The sequence below is a fragment of the Megalobrama amblycephala genome, linkage group LG14, assembly GCF_018812025.1.
Source record: "Megalobrama amblycephala isolate DHTTF-2021 linkage group LG14, ASM1881202v1, whole genome shotgun sequence".
NCBI classification, from domain to species: Eukaryota; Metazoa; Chordata; class Actinopteri; order Cypriniformes; family Xenocyprididae; genus Megalobrama; species Megalobrama amblycephala.
In genome coordinates this window covers 16,063,102-16,082,810 of record NC_063057.1, presented here as the reverse complement: position 1 = coordinate 16,082,810, position 19,709 = coordinate 16,063,102, and the positions used below count along the sequence as shown (strand labels likewise).

At 34.5% G+C, this 19,709-nt stretch overlaps 1 protein-coding gene across 2 annotated transcripts; it reads left to right on the top strand.

Moving 5' to 3' along the window:
• The first annotated feature begins 2,933 nt into the window (after positions 1–2,933).
• On the top strand, positions 2,934–11,902 carry socs2 (suppressor of cytokine signaling 2). 2 transcript variants are annotated; one of them, XM_048155945.1, is made up of 3 exons: positions 2,934–3,369; positions 9,422–9,678; positions 11,078–11,902. In XM_048155945.1, exons 2-3 carry the CDS (start codon positions 9,552–9,554, stop codon positions 11,542–11,544), a joined length of 594 nt encoding a protein of 197 aa, XP_048011902.1. In that variant the 5' UTR covers positions 2,934–3,369; positions 9,422–9,551; the 3' UTR covers positions 11,545–11,902. The 2 variants fall into 2 exon arrangements, with proteins under 2 accessions (XP_048011902.1, XP_048011903.1); XM_048155946.1 differs by lacking the exon at positions 2,934–3,369 and adding an exon at positions 3,399–3,910.
• The last annotated feature ends 7,807 nt before the right edge of the window (positions 11,903–19,709 follow it).

The following is a 19,709-nucleotide window of genomic DNA, read 5'->3' as shown; positions in this document are numbered from 1 at the left end:
ATTAGTTAAACATTAGTTAATGTATTATAACATGAACTAACCATGAGCAATACATTTGTTACTGTATTACCAATCTTCGTTAGCATTAGTTAATGAACATACAGTTGTTCATTGTTTGTTCATGTTAGTTCACAGTGCATTAACTAATGTTAACAAGATTTTAATAATGTATTGTAATAACGTAAATGTTGAAATTAACATTAACAAAGATTAATAAATGCTGTAGAAGTGCAGTTCATTATTAGTTCATGTTAACTATTAACTAATGAACCTTAATGTAAAGTGTTACCCGTGTTCATGGAACATGATCTTTACTTAATATCCCAATGATTTTTGGCATAAAATAAAAATTGATAATTTTGACCCATGTATTGTTGGCTATTGCTACAAATATACCTGTGTGACTTATGACTGCTTTTGTGGTCCAGGGTCACAAATGTTATTCAGAGCCTCTTAACAAGTATCTGATCATCTGAAGGTGGAAACATTACATTTCTGATCCACTGATGTAAGTGGGTGGAGCAGCCTCCTTCCACTTTAGTAGTATTGATCTGTGTGCTAACAAGGAAGAAAAAGCAAGGACTTTACCCATTGGTGCTGATATTAACCATGACTCTTCTAAGGAAACTCCAAATAATGCATAAAGGATCTGTCGCTGTGCTGGAGGACTGCTGAAAGAGGCTTAAATACATGTAACATTGACATCTGTTATGAATGTTCCAGGGTAGATTTGAGCTAATTTAACTTTTGACATATGAGCCCTTTATGCACTGCTTTAAATTCCTTTAAAGGGTTAGTTCACCCAAAAATGGAAATTCTGTTATTTATTACTTACACTCATGTCGTTCCAAACCCGTAAGACCTTCATTAATCTTCGGAACACAAATTAAGATATTTTTTCTTGAAATCCGATGACTCAGTGAGGCTTGCTTAGCCAGCAATGACATTTCCTCTCTCAAGATCCATAAAGGTACTAAAAAGATATTTAAATCAGTTCATATGAGTACAGTGGCCGATTTAAAAAAACTGCTTCATGAAGCATCGGAGCACAAATGAATCAGTGTATCGAATCATGATTCAGATCGTGTGTCAAACCGCCAAACTGCTGAAATCACGTGACTTTGGCGCTCCGAACCGCTGATTCGATACGCTGATTCATTTATGCTCCGATGCTTTCTGAAGCAGTGTTTTGAAATCGGCCATCACTATATAAGTCGTTATTTAGTTTTTTTGGCGCACCAAAAATATTCTCGTCGCTTTATAATATTAATATTGAACCACTGTACTCACATGAACTGATTTAAATATGTTTTTAGTACATTAATGGATCTTGAGAGAGGAAATGTCATTGCTCCCTATGGAGGCCTCACGGAGCCATCGGATTTCAACTAAAATATCTTAATTTGTGTTCTGAAGATTAACGAAGGTCTAAAGGGTGTGGAACGACATGAGGGTGAGTAATAAATTACATTATTTTCATTTTTAGGTGAACTAACCCTTATAAGCAAGAACACATTCTGCATGTAGCACCTGAGATTGGTCTGCTAAGATCCTCTTAATTTTACAATTAATAATCCTCTTAAATGTTTACAATTAACAAGCAAACAAACTGTCTTCATGAAAGAAGTAGCCGTTCTGCAAGGTCATCTGAGACATCAGACCTACAGTCACCTCTGACTGCTGTAATCCACTGTTGTCTTCACACAGGGATTGTAATGCCTGCTACACATGTGGGAAGGTTCTGCCAATTTTATTTATAGACATTTTTAAGGTAGCCCTAATGCATTTTAAACTGTACTTTAGGTGGTTTATTGTGATTTTTGCTTTTTACACAGGTTAAATTACAGCTTGTTATATTTTGTTTTGTTGTGCATAGGCAATAAATTCTTGCTTTAAGGTGGCACTTGTCACTGGCTCACAGATCTCGAAAAGCAAACTGTAAATTCCTTTTTAGTGAACCCCCCCCCCCCCCAAAAAAATATGCCCATTACAGATGGTTTATAAATAAATAAACATGGTTTATTGCTGAAATGTAAATAAACAATAAAAAATAGATTTGGGGTGTGTATTTAATTGTCATTTCGTTGCTGATAGGGTTTTGAATAAAGAAATTAAGCTTACAAATTGTTAAGTATGGTAATAATGGAAAAATATTCTTTACATCAAAAACAGGACTCATATAATTAGCTACTCTCTCCAGCAGTTTAGCAAAAGGTGAACAGTTATTAATAAGCAATTTAATTAATGTTTATTATTTAATTATTATTCATTAAACTTCTTAATAATGTTCATTATTAAACATATTAAAAAATGTTAATTTCCAACATATTTTAGGTTCATTTTAAGCAAGCAATGCAGTAATTTTTAAACAATAGTTGAGTTAAATAAAACTACCCAGGAGGTTGGGCAAACATTTAACCCAACCGCTGGGCTAAAACAACCCATTCACTGGGTTTGTCCATTTTCAGCCCATCTTGGGTTGTTTTTAACCCAGCATTTTTTAGAGTGTAAGATATGGATATTAATGTTTGGTCCATATCTTGCATTAAGAGTCTGTTTGCAAAGCCTGTGCCGAAACCAACAATAATGTCACAACATGCCTAGCCTAAGTACTTCTAATTGTCATTTCATTGCTGATAGGCTTTTGAATAAAGAAATTATCTTACGAATTGCTAAGAATGGTAGTAATGGAAACATATTCTTTACATCAAAAAGCAAATAATAATAATAAAATGATATCTACAAGTAGCGTATATTGTGATAAAAAAAATCTCTGTCTGGCATATTCTTAACAAAACAAACAAACAAACAAACAAACAAAAATAGCTATTTGGCACGACCTTAAGAGAGCGCTCGCGCTTTTGACCACGTGATACGATTCCTGGAAAGTTCCTGGAAATTAGTCTTTTGTACACCAGTCTTTTTAAATGAGGATTAAGTCGTTAACGACGAGCGCGCGCACACACACACACACACACACACAAAGCAGGAAAAAAAATATTCGTTGGAATATCGCTAAACTGCTGGAGAGAGTAATTATATGTGCCCTGTTCGCTTGGCGCGCGCTGTGAACGCGTTTGGACGCACGGCGCGTGCGGTGCGCTTGTAGACAGAGCGAGACAGACAGTGTCGCTTTTTTTTTTTTTTTTTTTTTTTTTTTTTTTGGAGTGTCGCTGCCGAAAGAATCAATGCAAATACAAGGGAAAACGCGTCTCGACCTGCTTAGCATCAGGACTCGCTGGTCGCTTGACAGTGAACCGATCAGTGTTTCCCATTAATAAATGATGGGTCTAAATCATGGTGCCATTCAACGTCTGTAACGCGAAACGCGCTGGACTTAATTGCTTATCGCTTTCACTTAGACAAAAGGTAAGTGATGTACGCTTTCTCCGACTGTCAACTGTTTTTGGTCAAAATTATCTCTTCTAATTTATTATGTTTTAGATAGCAGCCACATCATGTAGAAGTATCTTCATTTACAGGTTTTGTGTAAAATACAGTCGTTTATCTTATTTGTCACACTATCATTTACCAGCAGGAGCTGTCAATGCAGTTTCCTAGTAAAGTCAGTTCTGCGTATTTGCCGTCTCTTAAAGGCAGCCTTTGTTTTTATTCCTCATGCACGTGCGCAATGAACCATTCACACAGAAGACGGACGTTTATGAAGCTCATGACGATTGACATTTCGTTATTTTATCCAGTTAAAAATAATAGGCTGACCTTTGGGTTATTCAATTGAGATTTAAACGAAATGGCAACTTTCATTTATCACTTGATGAGTGTTTTTCAAATAACCAATTAGAAATGAGCTACATGGGTGAAATCACTATCATATGTGAGCACCACCCTCCTGAGGTGACAGTAGAAGCTGTAGGACTGTAATATAAAGGATTTACAGGACAATTTGGAGGTAAGAAGAAAGAGTGATTTCATATCTTTCTTATAACTTATTTTGCGATGCATGTTAAATGGCTGAATTGGTTATATAATTTTTTTAATCTAATAGCCACTGTAACACTCTCACAAGCTTTTCATCTACGTGTTAAAACTATATAAATATCATGTCTAAATAGACGGGAAGGGTTGTAACATTTTCCATTCTGCTGGACACACAAATATTGAACAAAATAGGACAGTGTTGCTACACTTACCATAACACACACACTGTCTGTACTGTGTTTAGCTGAACCAAGTGGACTAGGTTGAATACAAGGGGTCATGAATTGAGAAATCTATCTTTTGACATGTAAGAGGTCATTATAAAAACATACTGTACGTTTCAGAACTCAAAACATCATTGCTAGTCAATAAACAGCTTTTATTGAAACCAAGCTCTGAAGACGACTGTTTCGGATTTTATCACATTATGACATAATAGTGCGACGAAAGATCGCCTCTGCAGAAGAAAATCAATGCCAAATCCTCTCAATCGCATCTTTGGCTGCTCCCACTGGCACGTTAGTGAGATGAGAAGAGAGCTACAGGATCACCGGACTAAAAATAACATACCTTCCAAAGGATCCTAATGCTAGGAAAGTGGTTATTTATTTTCAGCTATGTGAATGTTTCAGTACATTGTTCTTTACATTTCACTGTGGATTCTTTGGTAAATCAGTCGCAATTTCGGCACAGGCTTTGCAAACAGACTTTTACTGTATAATGCTGGGTTAAAAACAACCCAAGTTGGGTTGAATATGGACAAATCCAGTAATTGGGTTGTTTTAACCCAGCAGGTTGGGTTAAATGTTAGCGCAACCTGCTGGGTAGTTTTATTTAAAACAAGTATTGTTTAAAAATTACTATATGGCTGGCTTAAAATGAATCCAAAATAAAAAAAATCAGACATTATTAGAGGCAACAACTTCTTAATAATGTTCATTATTAAACATATTAAAAAAATGTTAATTTCCAACATAGTTTGAGTTAATTATAAGCAAGCAATGCAGTAATTTTTAAACAATAGTTGAGTTAAATAAAACTACCCAGGAGGTTGGGCAAACATTTAACCCAACCGCTGGGCTAAAACAACCCATTAGCTGGGTTAAAACAACCCAATTGCTGGGTTTGTCCATTTTCAGCCCATCTTGGGTTGTTTTTAACCCAGCATTTTTAGAGTGTAAGATATGGATATTAATGTTGGGTCCATATCTTGCAGCAAGAGTCTGTTTGCAAAGCCTGTGCCGAAACCAACAGTAATGTCACAACATGCCTATGCCTATGCCAACATGCCTAATCTGTGATCAGTCATTTCTAATAGCCTATGTTATGATTCATGTACAGTCAGATGTTCTTTGTCTCAAAATCGTTTATTGCGTTATTAAATGAAGCCATTGACTAAACAGTCAACTTCACATTGTTTCTCTTAGTAGCATGAAAATAATCTGTTATTTAAATTGTGATAAATTATATAGGCAGTGCTGGGTAGATTACTTACAGATTGTAGTGAGTTACTGATTCCAGATGATTACATGACAAAAATTGTAGTAATGTAATCTAGATTACTAATTTTTGGTCATGTATTCATGTATTGGACTACTTTTTGATTACTTTTTAGATTACTTTTGACCTAACTCATTTATCACATTGATTTGAAAAGGATCATTTTTGAACCATATTGATATAAAAATATAAAGAGAATAAAGAAAAATTGTTATCAACAACATGAAGTGCATTAAATATTACATTAGGGTTTCACAGACTGCCGTTCATGATGAAACTGCAGGGGTTAAATGAAAAGCTATTGTGGTAAGTAAATAAATCATAAAAAATGAAACAAACAAAAATATTTACTAATATATATATATATATATATATATATATATATATATATATATATATAAACTTCATGTTATGAAGATTAACTGACATCAGAGAACTGTGAACTTATTATTGACTTAATTTTATTATTGACCTAACTTATTAACTTAAATTCTAAGGGGTTACTTTATATATTAGGGCAAAGAGGTTCAGCTGACAAAAAAGTTTGGAATCCCTGCATTGCATGTAAATATGAAATTACATGAATTTGTACATTTTAATGGGTTTGAAAGGCAAATGCCTTTCAGAGACAGTAATACGTGGTTAAATGACTCACTGAGTTACAATTCAAATAATAATTGTGTTCGTCTGGAGTTGATTAGATATGCAATGTTGTAATGTTGAGAAAACACTTCTTAAAAGTGAAATGATTTCTGATCAATTGCTGTGTGGGTCTCAGTTCTCAGTGGCTGGTCTGTGTGTGCAGTTTCACAAACCTGGAAGACTTTCTGAACGTATGTAAGCAGTAGGCATTTAATGAAAATTAAAATAGCTATAACAAAGTAGAATCAATTAATTGAATAATGTAACGCCATTGTGAGAATAACATGTAATAATCATGTAATAAATACAATAGGGCTGAAACGATTAGTCGACATTATCGACAACGTCGACAATAAAAAATTGTCGACAAATATTTTTGTTGTCGAATAGTCTCTTGATCTCATATTTGAAGGGCCTGCAATAACGCGGTGTAACCAGTGGGGCGCTGTAGCGCAATACTGTAATGCAGCCCTCCCGGATCCAATCCAATAAAAGAAGTCAGCGCTTTGGAGAGCATAGTGCAAACGAAGTCGAACTCGTGAAATGTGGGAGATTAACATAACATATAAACATAACAAACATAACGTTTAGCAGAACTACAGAATGCTGTCATGCAGGGCCACCAACTCTCATTCAGACTCACTGTTCTCACGCCACACGTTCATTTTCTCACACAGTGAAAGATGTATCTCAGAGCAAAGAGGACACAGACAACGCACCGACAGATCAGGTTACTTTTGATATAAAACTAAGTCTAAGCTTTTAAATTCAGTCAATATTACTACGGAATTCAAACAATACTTGTGGTGGTGACGCTGTTTAACGTTGTGTGGCAGATCGCTGTAACACCTCGGTTCAAGCGGCATGTGAACCTATTCCTCTCTATTACAGCGCGAAATAAACATGAATGAACATCAAAAAGTACTTACTGAAATTAATCCATCTCTATTGTAATCACTTAATCGGAGTTTTAACCGCAGAAAGAAGTCAATAAAACTTGCAAACAAATATATCACACAAAATGTAACATTTACCTCAGGAAAGACATTCAGTGACCATAAACTCGATAGTTTGTGTGTGTGTGTGTGTGTGTGTATGTATGTATGTATATGTATATATATATAATATATATATATATATATATATATATATATATATATATACATACATACAGTACAGTCCAAAAGTTTGGAACCACTAAAATTTTTAATGTTTTTAAAAGAAGTTTCGTCTGCTCACCAAGGCTACATTTATTTAATTAAAAATACAGTAAAAACAGTAATATTGTGAAATATTATTACAATTTAAAATAACTGTTTTCTATTTGAATATATTTCACAAAGTAATCTATTCCTGTGATGGCAAAGCTGAATTTTCAGCATCATTACTCCAGTCTTCAGTGTCACATGATCCTTCAGAAATCATTCTAATATGTTGATCTGCTGCTCAAGAAACATTTAATGTGTACAATTGTACAAAATATTTGTGTACAATATTTTTTTTCAGGATTATTTGATTAATAGAAAGTTCAAAAGAACAGTGTTTAGCTGAAATCTAATCTTTTGTAACATTATAAATGTCTTTACTGCCACTTTTGATTGATTTAATGCATCCTTGCTGAATAAAAGTATTCATTTCTTTAATTTCTTTTCAAAAAAATAAAAATAAAAATTCTTACTGACCCCAAACTTTTGAACGGTAGTGTATAATGCTACAGAAGCTTTGTATTTCAGATAAATGCTGTTCTTTTGAACTTTCTATTCATCAAGGAATCCTGAAAAAAAAAGTACACAACTGTTTTCAACATTGAAAATAATAATAAATGTTTATTGAGCAGCAAATCAGCATATTAGAATGATTTCTGAAGGATCATGTGACACTGAAGACTGGAGTAACGATGCTGAAAATTCAGCTTTGCATCACAGGAATAAATTACTTTGTCAAATATATTTAAATAGTACACAGTTATTTTAAATTGTAATAATATTTCACAATATTACTGTTTTTTACTGTATTTTTAATTAAATAAATGTAGCCTTGGTGAGCAGACGAAACTTCTTTTAAAAACATTAAAAATCTTAGTGGTTCCAAACTTTTGGACTGTACTGTGTATATATATATATATATATATATATATATATATATATATATATATAATATATATAATATGATATGATATATAATATGTGTGTGTATGTATGTTGTTGTTTCATTTTTCAAAAAAAACCCACATAATTACATTATATTTTTTTAACCTGAAGGATATTGGTCTATTCAGTTGGCTTGAAAATTATTAAAAATACACTTTTAAAAGCTGAAGTGATTTCCTTGTTTTATTTACTAGTTAAAGTACAGTATAACTCAATATTTTAACTAATTGCTAAAGTAGAATAATCGAACAAAGCTTACTGATTAATCAGTGCAATAATCGATGATTAGTCGATTAATCGTTCTAATAATCGATAGATTAATTGATTATCAAAATAATCGTTTGTTGCAGCCCTAAAATACAATAGTAACTCTAATTACGAGTATTTTAAAATGTAATATAATCTAATTACAGATTACATAATTCAGATTACATGTAATCAGTTACTACATAAACCACAGAAAGCGATCAAAGAACGCTCCCTTTATAATCACTGGAGCTGTCAATCACACAGCTCGAGTTTATCAGTGACTGAATTCTGAACCCTCGCCAAAACGCTGTCTACACTGCACAATGAATGTCTTATTTACATCATGTTTGCACTCTTAGTAACGATGAAAGCATTTGTGAGAGTGCAGAGATCGAGTTGAAATGATGAGATCACTGCATTCATGCGCTCAACAGTCATTGGCAAACGCTCATCGCTGCAACCTTTCATGCTAGGGGAGTAGATCTGAATTTAATGCTATAATTGACACTTTTCACGATTGGTTATCTCAACAGCTGTAATACGTAAATACTTAAAAATGTAGTAAAATTGTTATAGCAATCATAGCAGTGGATGTCTCAAAGCAGACACGCCCCTTCCAACATCAGAGGGTTAAAATCAGAGTAGAAAATGGACTTTTATTTCTAAATGCTGACAATTTTGATGTAAAAATCATACTAATATTATAAGTGCACCTCAGGAAACATTATAAAACGATAAAAAAAAAAAAAAAATGGTTCATGGCCCCTTTAAATGTTTAAAATGAAGTGGGATGTGGGATGGCATAATAATTTTGAACAAGTAAATTTGAATACCTCAATAAATTCACCACATAAAGTGTTAAAAACAGGTGGAAGATTGTAACAACAACACTCTTCGTATATATAGCCTAATAATGTCGTCTAAAACATTTGTATTTTCAGATCGGCGCAGCCAAACAAAATCCACGGACGCTTTGGAAGACTTCTCACATGTTTTGGTTGATTGTAAGAGTCAGTCGTCAGTTTGAGGGATAATTATAGACTTTGACTGGATGCAGAACGCGGTTCTCCAATGACCTGTCACTCATCCGACTCCACGGAAAGCATCGAGAATGAAAGGAGATCGCAAACTGAAACACAAGTCACGGAGTCCGAACAGAGTCGCATTGCCACTGCCATGAGAGACCTTAAAAACACCGGTAAACGTTTACTGCTCCTTTCCATATTCTATTCATTTGTGACTGGATTACTGTTGGATACACAGCCACAGGCAGTGATTTATATACATAAAAAATAATCAGTATTTTAAATGCGTCAAATGTGGTGTTAAATTGATAATAGACGATTTCAAAAAAGTAACCCTATATATACAATTTCAATAAAATGTTTAAAGGTCGTTTTAAGTGTACTTTAATCTCATAAATTTACACTAAGCTCTTGGCATGAGTTTGTTGATATTCAAAGCAGCTATTTCATTTTTTGAATGTCATGTGGTTTAAATGTTGATTGAGGACTGTTCTGTTATTTATTTATACATTTTTTGTGATATAATTTGCATCTGGTGTGTTTTTTGGAGTTGTTATATCAGAGAAATATAAGAGAGGTGAATGTAAATCCAGTAATGATTTTTTTTTTTTTTTTTTTTTTTTACCCTCTTTGGATTTCTGGGGGCATTTTATTTTTTACATTTATGAGGACATTTATTTTCTATCCATATAAAGTATACAGTTTTTTTTTTTTTTAAATCCGTTTAAGTCAATACTTGAATTTCATAAATTCATTAATCCAAACAGGATTGGGATATTACATATGAAGTCTAAGTAAAATTAATTTAACACCAAGTAGAACAGTAGGCAATATTACAGACTATATCAGATGTTATTTGTGTTTGTTTTTTTGCTCCCACATACTGAAAAAAGGCATTTTTTCCCACAAGCCCCCCTTTCTGATATGAAGTATGTTAGTGAATGCATGTAGGAATTTCCTGACAAAAGCCTTTACTGTTTTCTGTTTGCTTTTGTGCAACAAAAGATTGACATTATCATCTTTTGTTATGTTTCCTGGCCTGGCTGGAACATTTGTCCTCAATTGCTTGCGTCCCTTTCTGGTTTCAAGTGCACAAGCAAATTTAGCCCAGCACGGCACTGTATATAAGAGAAAAGCAGCATACAGTAATTAAGATGCTGCAAAGAGATCCATTTTTATGTTTGTTTGCTGCTGAGAGAAACAATTTGAGTAGCTTTTGGGAACATCTGTCAAGCATCTGCCTTTTAAAAATGTCAAATACTCCCAGTCAGATGGTCTAGCATTTCAGGAAAGACACGTCATTTTTGTTGACATTTTTGCCGTGTTGTTTAGACTTGCTGTTCCGCAGTCGCCATAATGTTTTCAATTAACGTTCATTTAACAGCTCATTTCGGAAGTGCTTGGTTTTTTCTGCATTATCAGATGCTAATTAGCTCAGTAAGTCACGGTTTTGTGAGCGTGTCCTTTGAGGGAAACGTTATGGGTCTCATATTACACAAGCAAACGACTGAAACAAATACTGTGGAAGAGGATACGTATGACCATCTGTGTGTCTTCTTTTCTTGGAAGCAGGCTGGTATTGGGGCAGCCTGACAGCCAATGAAGCCAAGGAGATCCTGCAGGACACGTCGGAGGGCACGTTTCTGGTCCGGGACAGCTCTCAGAGGGACTACCTCTTCACCATCTCCGCCATGACATCTGCGGGACCAACCAATCTGCGTATCGAATACAAGGATGGCAAGTTCAAGCTGGACTCCGTGGTGCTGGTCAAGCCCAAACTCAAGCAGTTCGACAGCGTCGTCCATCTTGTGGAGCACTACGTGCAGCTGTCCCGGACGTCTTGTAAGGGCAGGACTACCCCTCTCGCCCCGTCCAACGGCTCTGTGCAGCTGCTGCTCACGACTCCGGTGTACACAGCCACACCGTCTCTGCAGCACCTGTGTCGTATTGCCATCAATAAAACCACACGGCGTGTACAAGAACTTCCTTTGCCTAACCGGCTGAAGGATTACCTGACAGACTACACCTATAATGTATAGAACAGCGTGGACTACAATGACCATAAGTGCTGAGGTTCTATGGATCATAGACCCAGTGATAATGGGGTGCTAATGTCCCGTTTAGGATCATTTGCCTGGGATCCTTCTCCTTGTGCCCAAGGACTACTTTAAAGGGATAGTTCACCCAAAAATCTGTCATTGATTACTCACCCACATGTTGTTCCAAACCTCTTTGACTTGTGGAACACAAAAGAAGATATTCTGTCTTTGTCCATATAACGAAAGTCGGTCAGATCCACGCCCATTGACTTTCATTGTTTCAACATAGACATTTTTCATAATATCTCCCATGTTCTGCAGAAGAAAGAAAGTCTTACAGGTTTGGAATGTCACGAGGGTGAGTAAACAATGACAGAATTTTAATTTCTCAGAGAACTATCCTGATAATACGAAGAATATCATAACAATGTTAAGTGTCCTTTATTGAGCACTTAACAAGTTTATGACCTGTAGATATTCTACGGTCAATTTTTAAAGAGCGAGTGAGCAGTATGTGTGAGGCGCACTGGCCTACATCAAAATCTGTGGGTTCCTACCAGTTATACGCCCATCAGATGTACAGAACGCCTCAAGGTGTGGCCGTGCGTCTCTTTTAAAGGACCAGTTCACCAAAAAATGAATAGCTCAACCCTTATGTTGTTCCAAATTTGGTTATCTTTCTTCTGCGGAACACAAATGAAGATATTTAGAGGAATGTTGCAGCTGTTTTTGTCCATATATTAAAGTCAATGGGGTCCAAACCTATCAAGCTCAAAACTATCAAGAACTTAAAGGTACACTCTTAAAAAAATAAACGTTCCAAAAGGTTTGCAGTGATGCCATAGAAGAACAATAGTGTGAAGAACATTTTTCCACTATTAAGAACCTGTCCATGAATGTGTTAAAGGTTCTTCATGGAACCATTTAAAGAACTTAGTGTGAAAAGAATCCATACAACTCAACCGGAATATTCTAAGTGTTCTAAGTGGCTTTTTTTTTTTGCTTTCAAATCATTGATCAAAAGCACGCATACACAGACCACATCAACTACAAGGTGACAAGAACATCAATTGACGTCAAACCTCACTGGGATGTTAACTGACATTTGAGGTTTGAACTTTTTTTTGTGTTCCACAGAAGAAAGAAAGCCATTTGATTTTGGAACAGCAGGAGGGTGAGTAGATGATTACAGAATTTTCATTTTTGGGTGAACTATCCCTTTATTGCGGCAGGTGTCTGAGATGTTTTGCATCCTGTGTTTGAGACATGGGAGTTTGAAACTGAATGCTTTTTGAGTATGTTTTATTTGCTCATTATCCATGTTATATTTTTGTACTGTAGTCATAGATGATCATTTGATGTCATGGTTGCCCAAGGAACTGCTGGGAATTGGCAAGTACCTTGCAATTTGATATACTGTATATCCTGATGTGTCATGATGATAATGTAATACCTACTGAAAAAGTACATTTAAAAATAGCCCTCAATTTTAAACAATAAAACATTATAAAACTTAACTGATCAAAAGTGTCAGTAAAGACCTTTATAATGTTACAAAAGATGAATTTCTGGTCATCAAATAATCCTGAAAAAAATGTATGGCAGTTTCCAGAATAATATTAAGCAGCAATTGAATGATTTTTGAAGGATCATGTGAGTATCTGGAGTGCCATCACAGGAATAAATTACATTTTCAAATATATTAAATGAGTTATTTAAAATTGTGTTAATATTTCACAATATCACTGTTTTTACTGTATTTTTGATCAAATAAATGCAGCCTTGCATGGTGAACATGTGAGACTTCTTCCAAAAACTTTGAAAAATCTGATTGACCCCAAGCCTTTGAAAGGTAGTGTATATATATAAAAACTTGCAGACAGAGGTTCTTGCCATTCTCCAGGCTTTAAGGGTGTGTACTTTTGCAAATGAAATATACCACCGGCTTAGTATTTTGTTGCACATTCTGAACCAAGAGGTAATTTAGCAGCATGGTTTGTTTCTGCTGTTGTTGCATATGGTCAACATGTATTGGCCTGTGTTAACCCTACCTCAGGAGGGCGTCTTAATAAACCTGCATGCTGATTGGTCGTATTTGGAGAATATTTGATTCTATACTTAAGCGTAATTTTTGACACAGACCAAAAAAAGATGCACTAGGTCAGCAGCTTTTTCTTTTCTCCTCACTGCTATTTATGGAGAGATTGTAAGAAAAATCTGATTTTCCTTTCAAGTTCCACACTAATCTGGCCTTTCTATTTTGGTAGAACTAAACATACATAATTCTATTCCTTGAAGAATGGGGCGCTGAATGTCCTATTGTGCTCGAGTGCTAAATTCCTGCATTTATTCTCCATACTTAGTATGGAGCCATTCTGATAGTATTATCCCAAAAAACATTGCTCTGAAAACGATTACTGATTGGTGGCTTGATTTTGCCTTTTTTTTTTAAAAACTAAGAAATTCCTTATTTAATATGACTGAAAATTAAATCAATCTACCAAGGTACATGGAAATTTTACCCACCTAAATCATTAGGAAACTAATCTCAGATCAACATGCTGCCAACGTCTTTCAGATCCAATATACTTATGTCATTTTTATTTGTCGTCTTCCTTGAGGACATGGTATATCTAGGATGGGAATCATGCATAAGTCTGATATGGTCTCTTTGCCACTTTAAAATTCCACTGATATCATTTTACAGCTTTGTGCTGCATCAGGAGTGAATGGATTGTCTCCCAAAAAGTGAGAAATAAAAGCAATCATAGCTTTAATTCCTGCTCTGTGACTGTCTTTTTTGGTAATATCTGAAATGAACATGCTTTGTGAGATGTAATAATATTGTTTCAATGCAAAAAAAGTGAAGAAAAACATCCTCAAACAAACACCATGTTTGTTTGTTTTCCTCTACAAATTCACTCCTTTATTTCTGCCCCTGAATGAGCCAATCATGTGCAGAACTGATAATAACACTCGTCATCAAGGTCACACACCCACATCCTGGCAACCTCTCAAGCATTCAGAAAACCCACATCCTAAATGGACTTCTGGTTTCTAATGTACTGAAAACATACAGATAATCCAAGTCCCGTGTCTGGTGTTTGTTTGGAAATTGTTTGTTTAGTTAAGGAAAAGGAAAAGGGAAGATTCACTCTGGGTTTTTACCACTGATTCGTTAATCCAACAGTTTATTTTTACATGACATTTCATGCATGCTAGCACTTTATAATATTTCATGTGTAAGTATTTTTGTTGTGAGCATTTTCAAGTGTTTGTCTGCGAAGGTGTTTTGCCACCTAATTTGGAAAGTTTAAGTCCCAATTTGCCCAGTCCATTTTCCATTTTCACAGCTTTTCTTGTCCCCTCCATGTTATTTTTTTCTTAGCTTGCAGCAAAGCATGGAAATTCTGAGTAACATTTTGAGTCACTCCAAATTTTCCTGGGATTTTTAGAATAAACTGTGTGTACAAAGGCTGCGTATTCACAGACGTTTCCTCGAGAGGCAACTGGCTACTCGATCAGCGCAAGAAAGTGACTGTTTCTCTGTTAAATATTGACACCATTCCCAAGAAAGAGCTGCTAAATGCTGGAGTTCTCCTTGTCACAACATAAAAGAGTTGTTTAGTCAAAGATAACGTGGAGATATCACTGTTTTCCAGGTAGTCTAAACTTCATTGGATTTTACATGGAAATTGGATGTAATTGACCCCACAAGTGCACCGTCACAGTTTCTGCAGTCACAAACACATTTAACTGTTTGCTTCAGAGTGTAAGAAGATCAATGTAATCCTATCCAAGTTCTCGTTCTTATTTTCACTCCCCCCCCTAAAGCATGAATTCATTCATGTGTTGAATAACCTGAAAACCATATCTGAGTCTTTAGAAACCACTGGCTGTGCTCAAGGGAATAAAGACACCTCTAATGTTTTAAGTTGAGTTAACTTAAAATTGTAAATGGGTCATTGACAAATAAGGTTTTTAAAAGTGTAATAAAAAAACCTAATGGAGATATAATTCATTTTGAATTTTTATTAATTGTTAACAATGAGATTGTGTTTTTTTATAATCAATCAACACTGTTTTTGTCATTTTTTACAGGATGGACAAAATTTGTCATCAAAAAAGTCATTCGGTTTAACCAAAATTTCGGTTTTACCGAATTACACTTTTTTCAATTTTAACAATATGATATTTTCAAACAATGCTAACAGGCTGATATCTATATAGCTAAAGGACAATCAAAAATGTTATATTTAGTAAAAAAAATTTTTAATATTACAACATTTTCCATGTTTTATAGCGGTTGTACCGAATGACCTGATGTTTCAGGACATGCATATGAGCAAGTGAAAACATGAATTTTTCAAATAGTCATTCAGGTGTCTGAATGATGTCACATCCTGTCACTTGATATTGAACGCATAACTTGATCCAAGATGGTTCCTTTATATTGGTTACTCCGAATGACATTTTTCCGGACATTCTTTCTCATAACAAAGCAACGACTTCTACATATAATTTTAATACCATTTTGCTCTATGTTGATATATGAGATTATAAAATCATGCCAAAATAAAAAAAATATATTCATTTATTACATTTTAAGATATTTTAATCACAAATGAAATGGCTGTATTGGCCTTTGGACGGTTAAACCAAATGACCTTTTGACATTTCAAAATCTTTAAAATACCTTTATATGTAGTAAAATGTAATTAAAACCTTTTGAATTTAATAAAAGTGAACTAGTTGTACTACCTTACATACTTTGGATGTCATATCTTTGGACAAAAAATGACCCGTCATGTCATTGACCCATTTACAAAATATCAGAAAACCTTACACTTTTTGTAATATTCCCATTAATTCTGTAAAAGTCCTACAGGGACCATGTATACATATTTACAGTATTTTCTTTCAAAACTAATTCTATAAATGTATTTCTAAACATGGTACATTAATCACAGTAGAGGCAAAAGGTAATGTCAGGATGGGATTGGTTTGGGGATTTTTTTTAAATGACCCTACAAGTTCGATTAAACCATCAAAATATGAGGAAAATATTTTATATTTTTGTACATTTTAAATATGAGGGAAGAACAAAACACTAAACTTGGCTAAGATTTATTTGAAAACAGGGTGACGTCATTTATATAGATCAGTCATTAAACTACATCTACAGGTTTTATTAAAAAAAAAAAAAAAAAAAAAAAAAAGCATACATTGACTATAACAATCATTTTTTAATATTTTGTTGCTTCTCTAATTCAACATTTATTTGTATGACTGCCTGGCCAGAAATTATTTCCTCACAATTTGGCATGTTTTATTCTGTTATCACAAATAAAACAATATATTTCAAGCACATCTGTGCAATATACAGGGAGTGCAGAATTATTAGGCAAGTTGATTTTCTGATCATATTTTTTTCCCAAGCACATTTTACCAATTCCAATCCACATCAATCTTAATAACTACTATTAATATTGTTTTTAATCATTTATAAGTGATATATAATTGTTCATGAAGGCTGGAAATGAAAAATGCCTTATATTCAGGTGTGCAGAATTATTAGGCAAGTTTTCTTTTACAGGCAAAATGAGCCAAAAAAGAGATTTAACTCAGACTGAAAAGTCAAAAATTATTAAATACTCATGAGAAGGACGCAATACTAATGCAATACTAGAAATTGCAAAGTTAAAGCATGACCAAGGGACAGCAAAATGCTCATTGGGTCAGCGGGGTCAGACAAAAACAGGTGGAAAAGAAAAGACACATGTTAACTGCAAAATAATTAAGAATTAAGGTGAAGAATTAAGTGTGAAACCATCAGGAACCCTTTAGTCTCCAGCGCCACCATTTTCCAGAGCTGCAACCTACCTGGAGTCTCCAGAAGTGCAAGGTGTTAGGATCTCAGAGACTTAGGTTAGCTAAAGAATCCTAAAAAATGACCTGCACTTGATAAGAATCACAAGCTGAAGTGTTATAAAATACATGAAGACTGGGTTTTAATAGGGCTTATAGACAGACAGCTTGAGAATGACTCCTGATGGACCAGCACCACATCCTCTTGTACCACTGTTTGAAGAATTTATCCAGAATCTGGCAGTAAGGTGTTTGAGTTCACTTTTAGTCCATCTCTTATCCTGAAATGTCTGTCTTGCAGAGATGGACTAAAAATGATCTTCCAAAACTTACTGCCAGATTCTGGAAGATAAATTCTTCAAACAGTGGTACAAGAGGATGTGGTGCTGGTCCTTCAGGAGTCACTCTCAAGCTGTCGGTTTATAAGGCCTATAAAAACCCAGTCTTCATGTATTTTATAACACTTCAGCTTGTGATTCTTATCAAGTGCGGGTAATTTTTTAGGATTCTTTAGCTAACCTAAGTCTCTGAGATCCTGAGACCTTGCACTTCTGGAGACTCCAGGTAGGTTGCAGTTCTGGAAAATGGTGGCGCTGGAGACTAAAGGGTTCCTGATGGTTTCACACATAATTCTTAATTATTTTGCAGTTAACGTGTCTTTTCTTTTCCACCTGTTTTTGTCTGACCCCGCTGACCCAATGAGCATTTTGCTGTCCCTTGGTCATGCTTTAACTTTGCAATTTCTAGTATTGCATTAGTATTGCGTCCTTCTCATGAGTATTTAATAATTTTTGACTTTTCAGTCTGAGTTAAATCTCTTTTTTTGGCTCATTTTGCCTGTAAAAGAAAACTTGCCTAATAATTCTGCACACCTGAATATAAGGCATTTTTCATTTCCAGCCTTCATGAACAATTATATATCACTTATAAATGATTAAAAACAATATTAATAGTAGTTATTAAGATTGATGTGGATTGGAATTGGTAAAATGTGCTTGGGAAAAAAATATGATCAGAAAATCAACTTGCCTAATAATTCTGCACTCCCTGTACTTACAAAACATTTTTTTAATAATTTGAAAAAAGGGTGAAGATGCCAATATTCTTAGGCCAGAGATCACTTTTGATGTTAATGTTACTGATTTAATTTCAATAATTACAAAGTGAAAATCTAGCTTTAATTATAGCTTTAATTTATTTTTATGATATTTTGACAAAGTATTGAATATCATGGCAATTTTTTTTAAATAAGACATTTTTGTTTGTAACCATTATTTGTGGACACTTATTAACTTAATTCGAATTTATTTATTTACACGTATAGCCAATTTAATGACAATGATACATTTAATATTTGTATTTTATGAATATGTTTTCAATATTTATAATTAGTTTCTTTTCTTAAGACACAACATGAAAATAAAGGTAGTTTGGATGCAATTCCAGAAGAAATCTTCCAAGAAATATGTAGCGACAGGGAATATTGAGACTTTACAGTATATGTTGACCTGAAACTTGTCAGTGGTTGAAGGCAAGAGGACCTGAACTGACCGAGAATATTCTGAAGTTCATATCTCGTTACATGACCGGACCTGACACTGGCTTGGTGAACGTCTTTACAGCTCAAGCGGTCAAGTAAACAGGATTTAAAAGGTCGCTTCTGGGGCAAGTGCTATTGAACTCTCACACATGCACAGAAAACAATTCAATGGACTACTTCAGCTCAAAGTCTTCATGGCATGTTGTACTGTACATCTGATAAAAACACAGCCTAATGCAAAGCAATGCAAAAGCACATGTGACACCTTTTGTATCATTATGGCATTATCAAGCCCATGATAATATCTAAACTGTTCATTCAAATTTGAGACAGGTGACGAGCTGAAGCACAACATATGGGATATTATTCAGAGCTAAGGGCGATATTTATGAAAAAGATTATAGACGTGCAATAATAAAACATTAGATTAGATTCATCAGATCGATTCTAAACTAGACTGAACAAAAAATTTAATATGTTTAAAACATTCAATGACTATACAGGACATTTTTCTGCAAATATCCATGTCCTTAATCGACACTGTAGATACTTCCAATTTAGCTTGAAGTCCATAAGCCTCAAAAATAATGGATTCTCTGAAGAGAAAATCCTTGCTAACAGATTTTAAAAGGCTTAGTGCTTGATGGTAAGGCGGGCCTTATGTACTGTTGTATAAGAAGCCATACCATAAATGTAATTGAACTGAAAATAAAGGGCATTATTTGCGTGAGGACATGTTGCAAAAGGCAATGATGGC

Coding starts and splice junctions, on each gene's coding strand:
- socs2 (XM_048155945.1), top strand. CDS start 9,552: ATGACCTGTCACTCATCCGACTCCACGGAAAGCATCGAGAATGAAAGG. Junction 9,679..11,077: donor GAGAGACCTTAAAAACACCG/GTAAACGTTTAC, acceptor TCTTGGAAGCAG/GCTGGTATTGGGGCAGCCTG.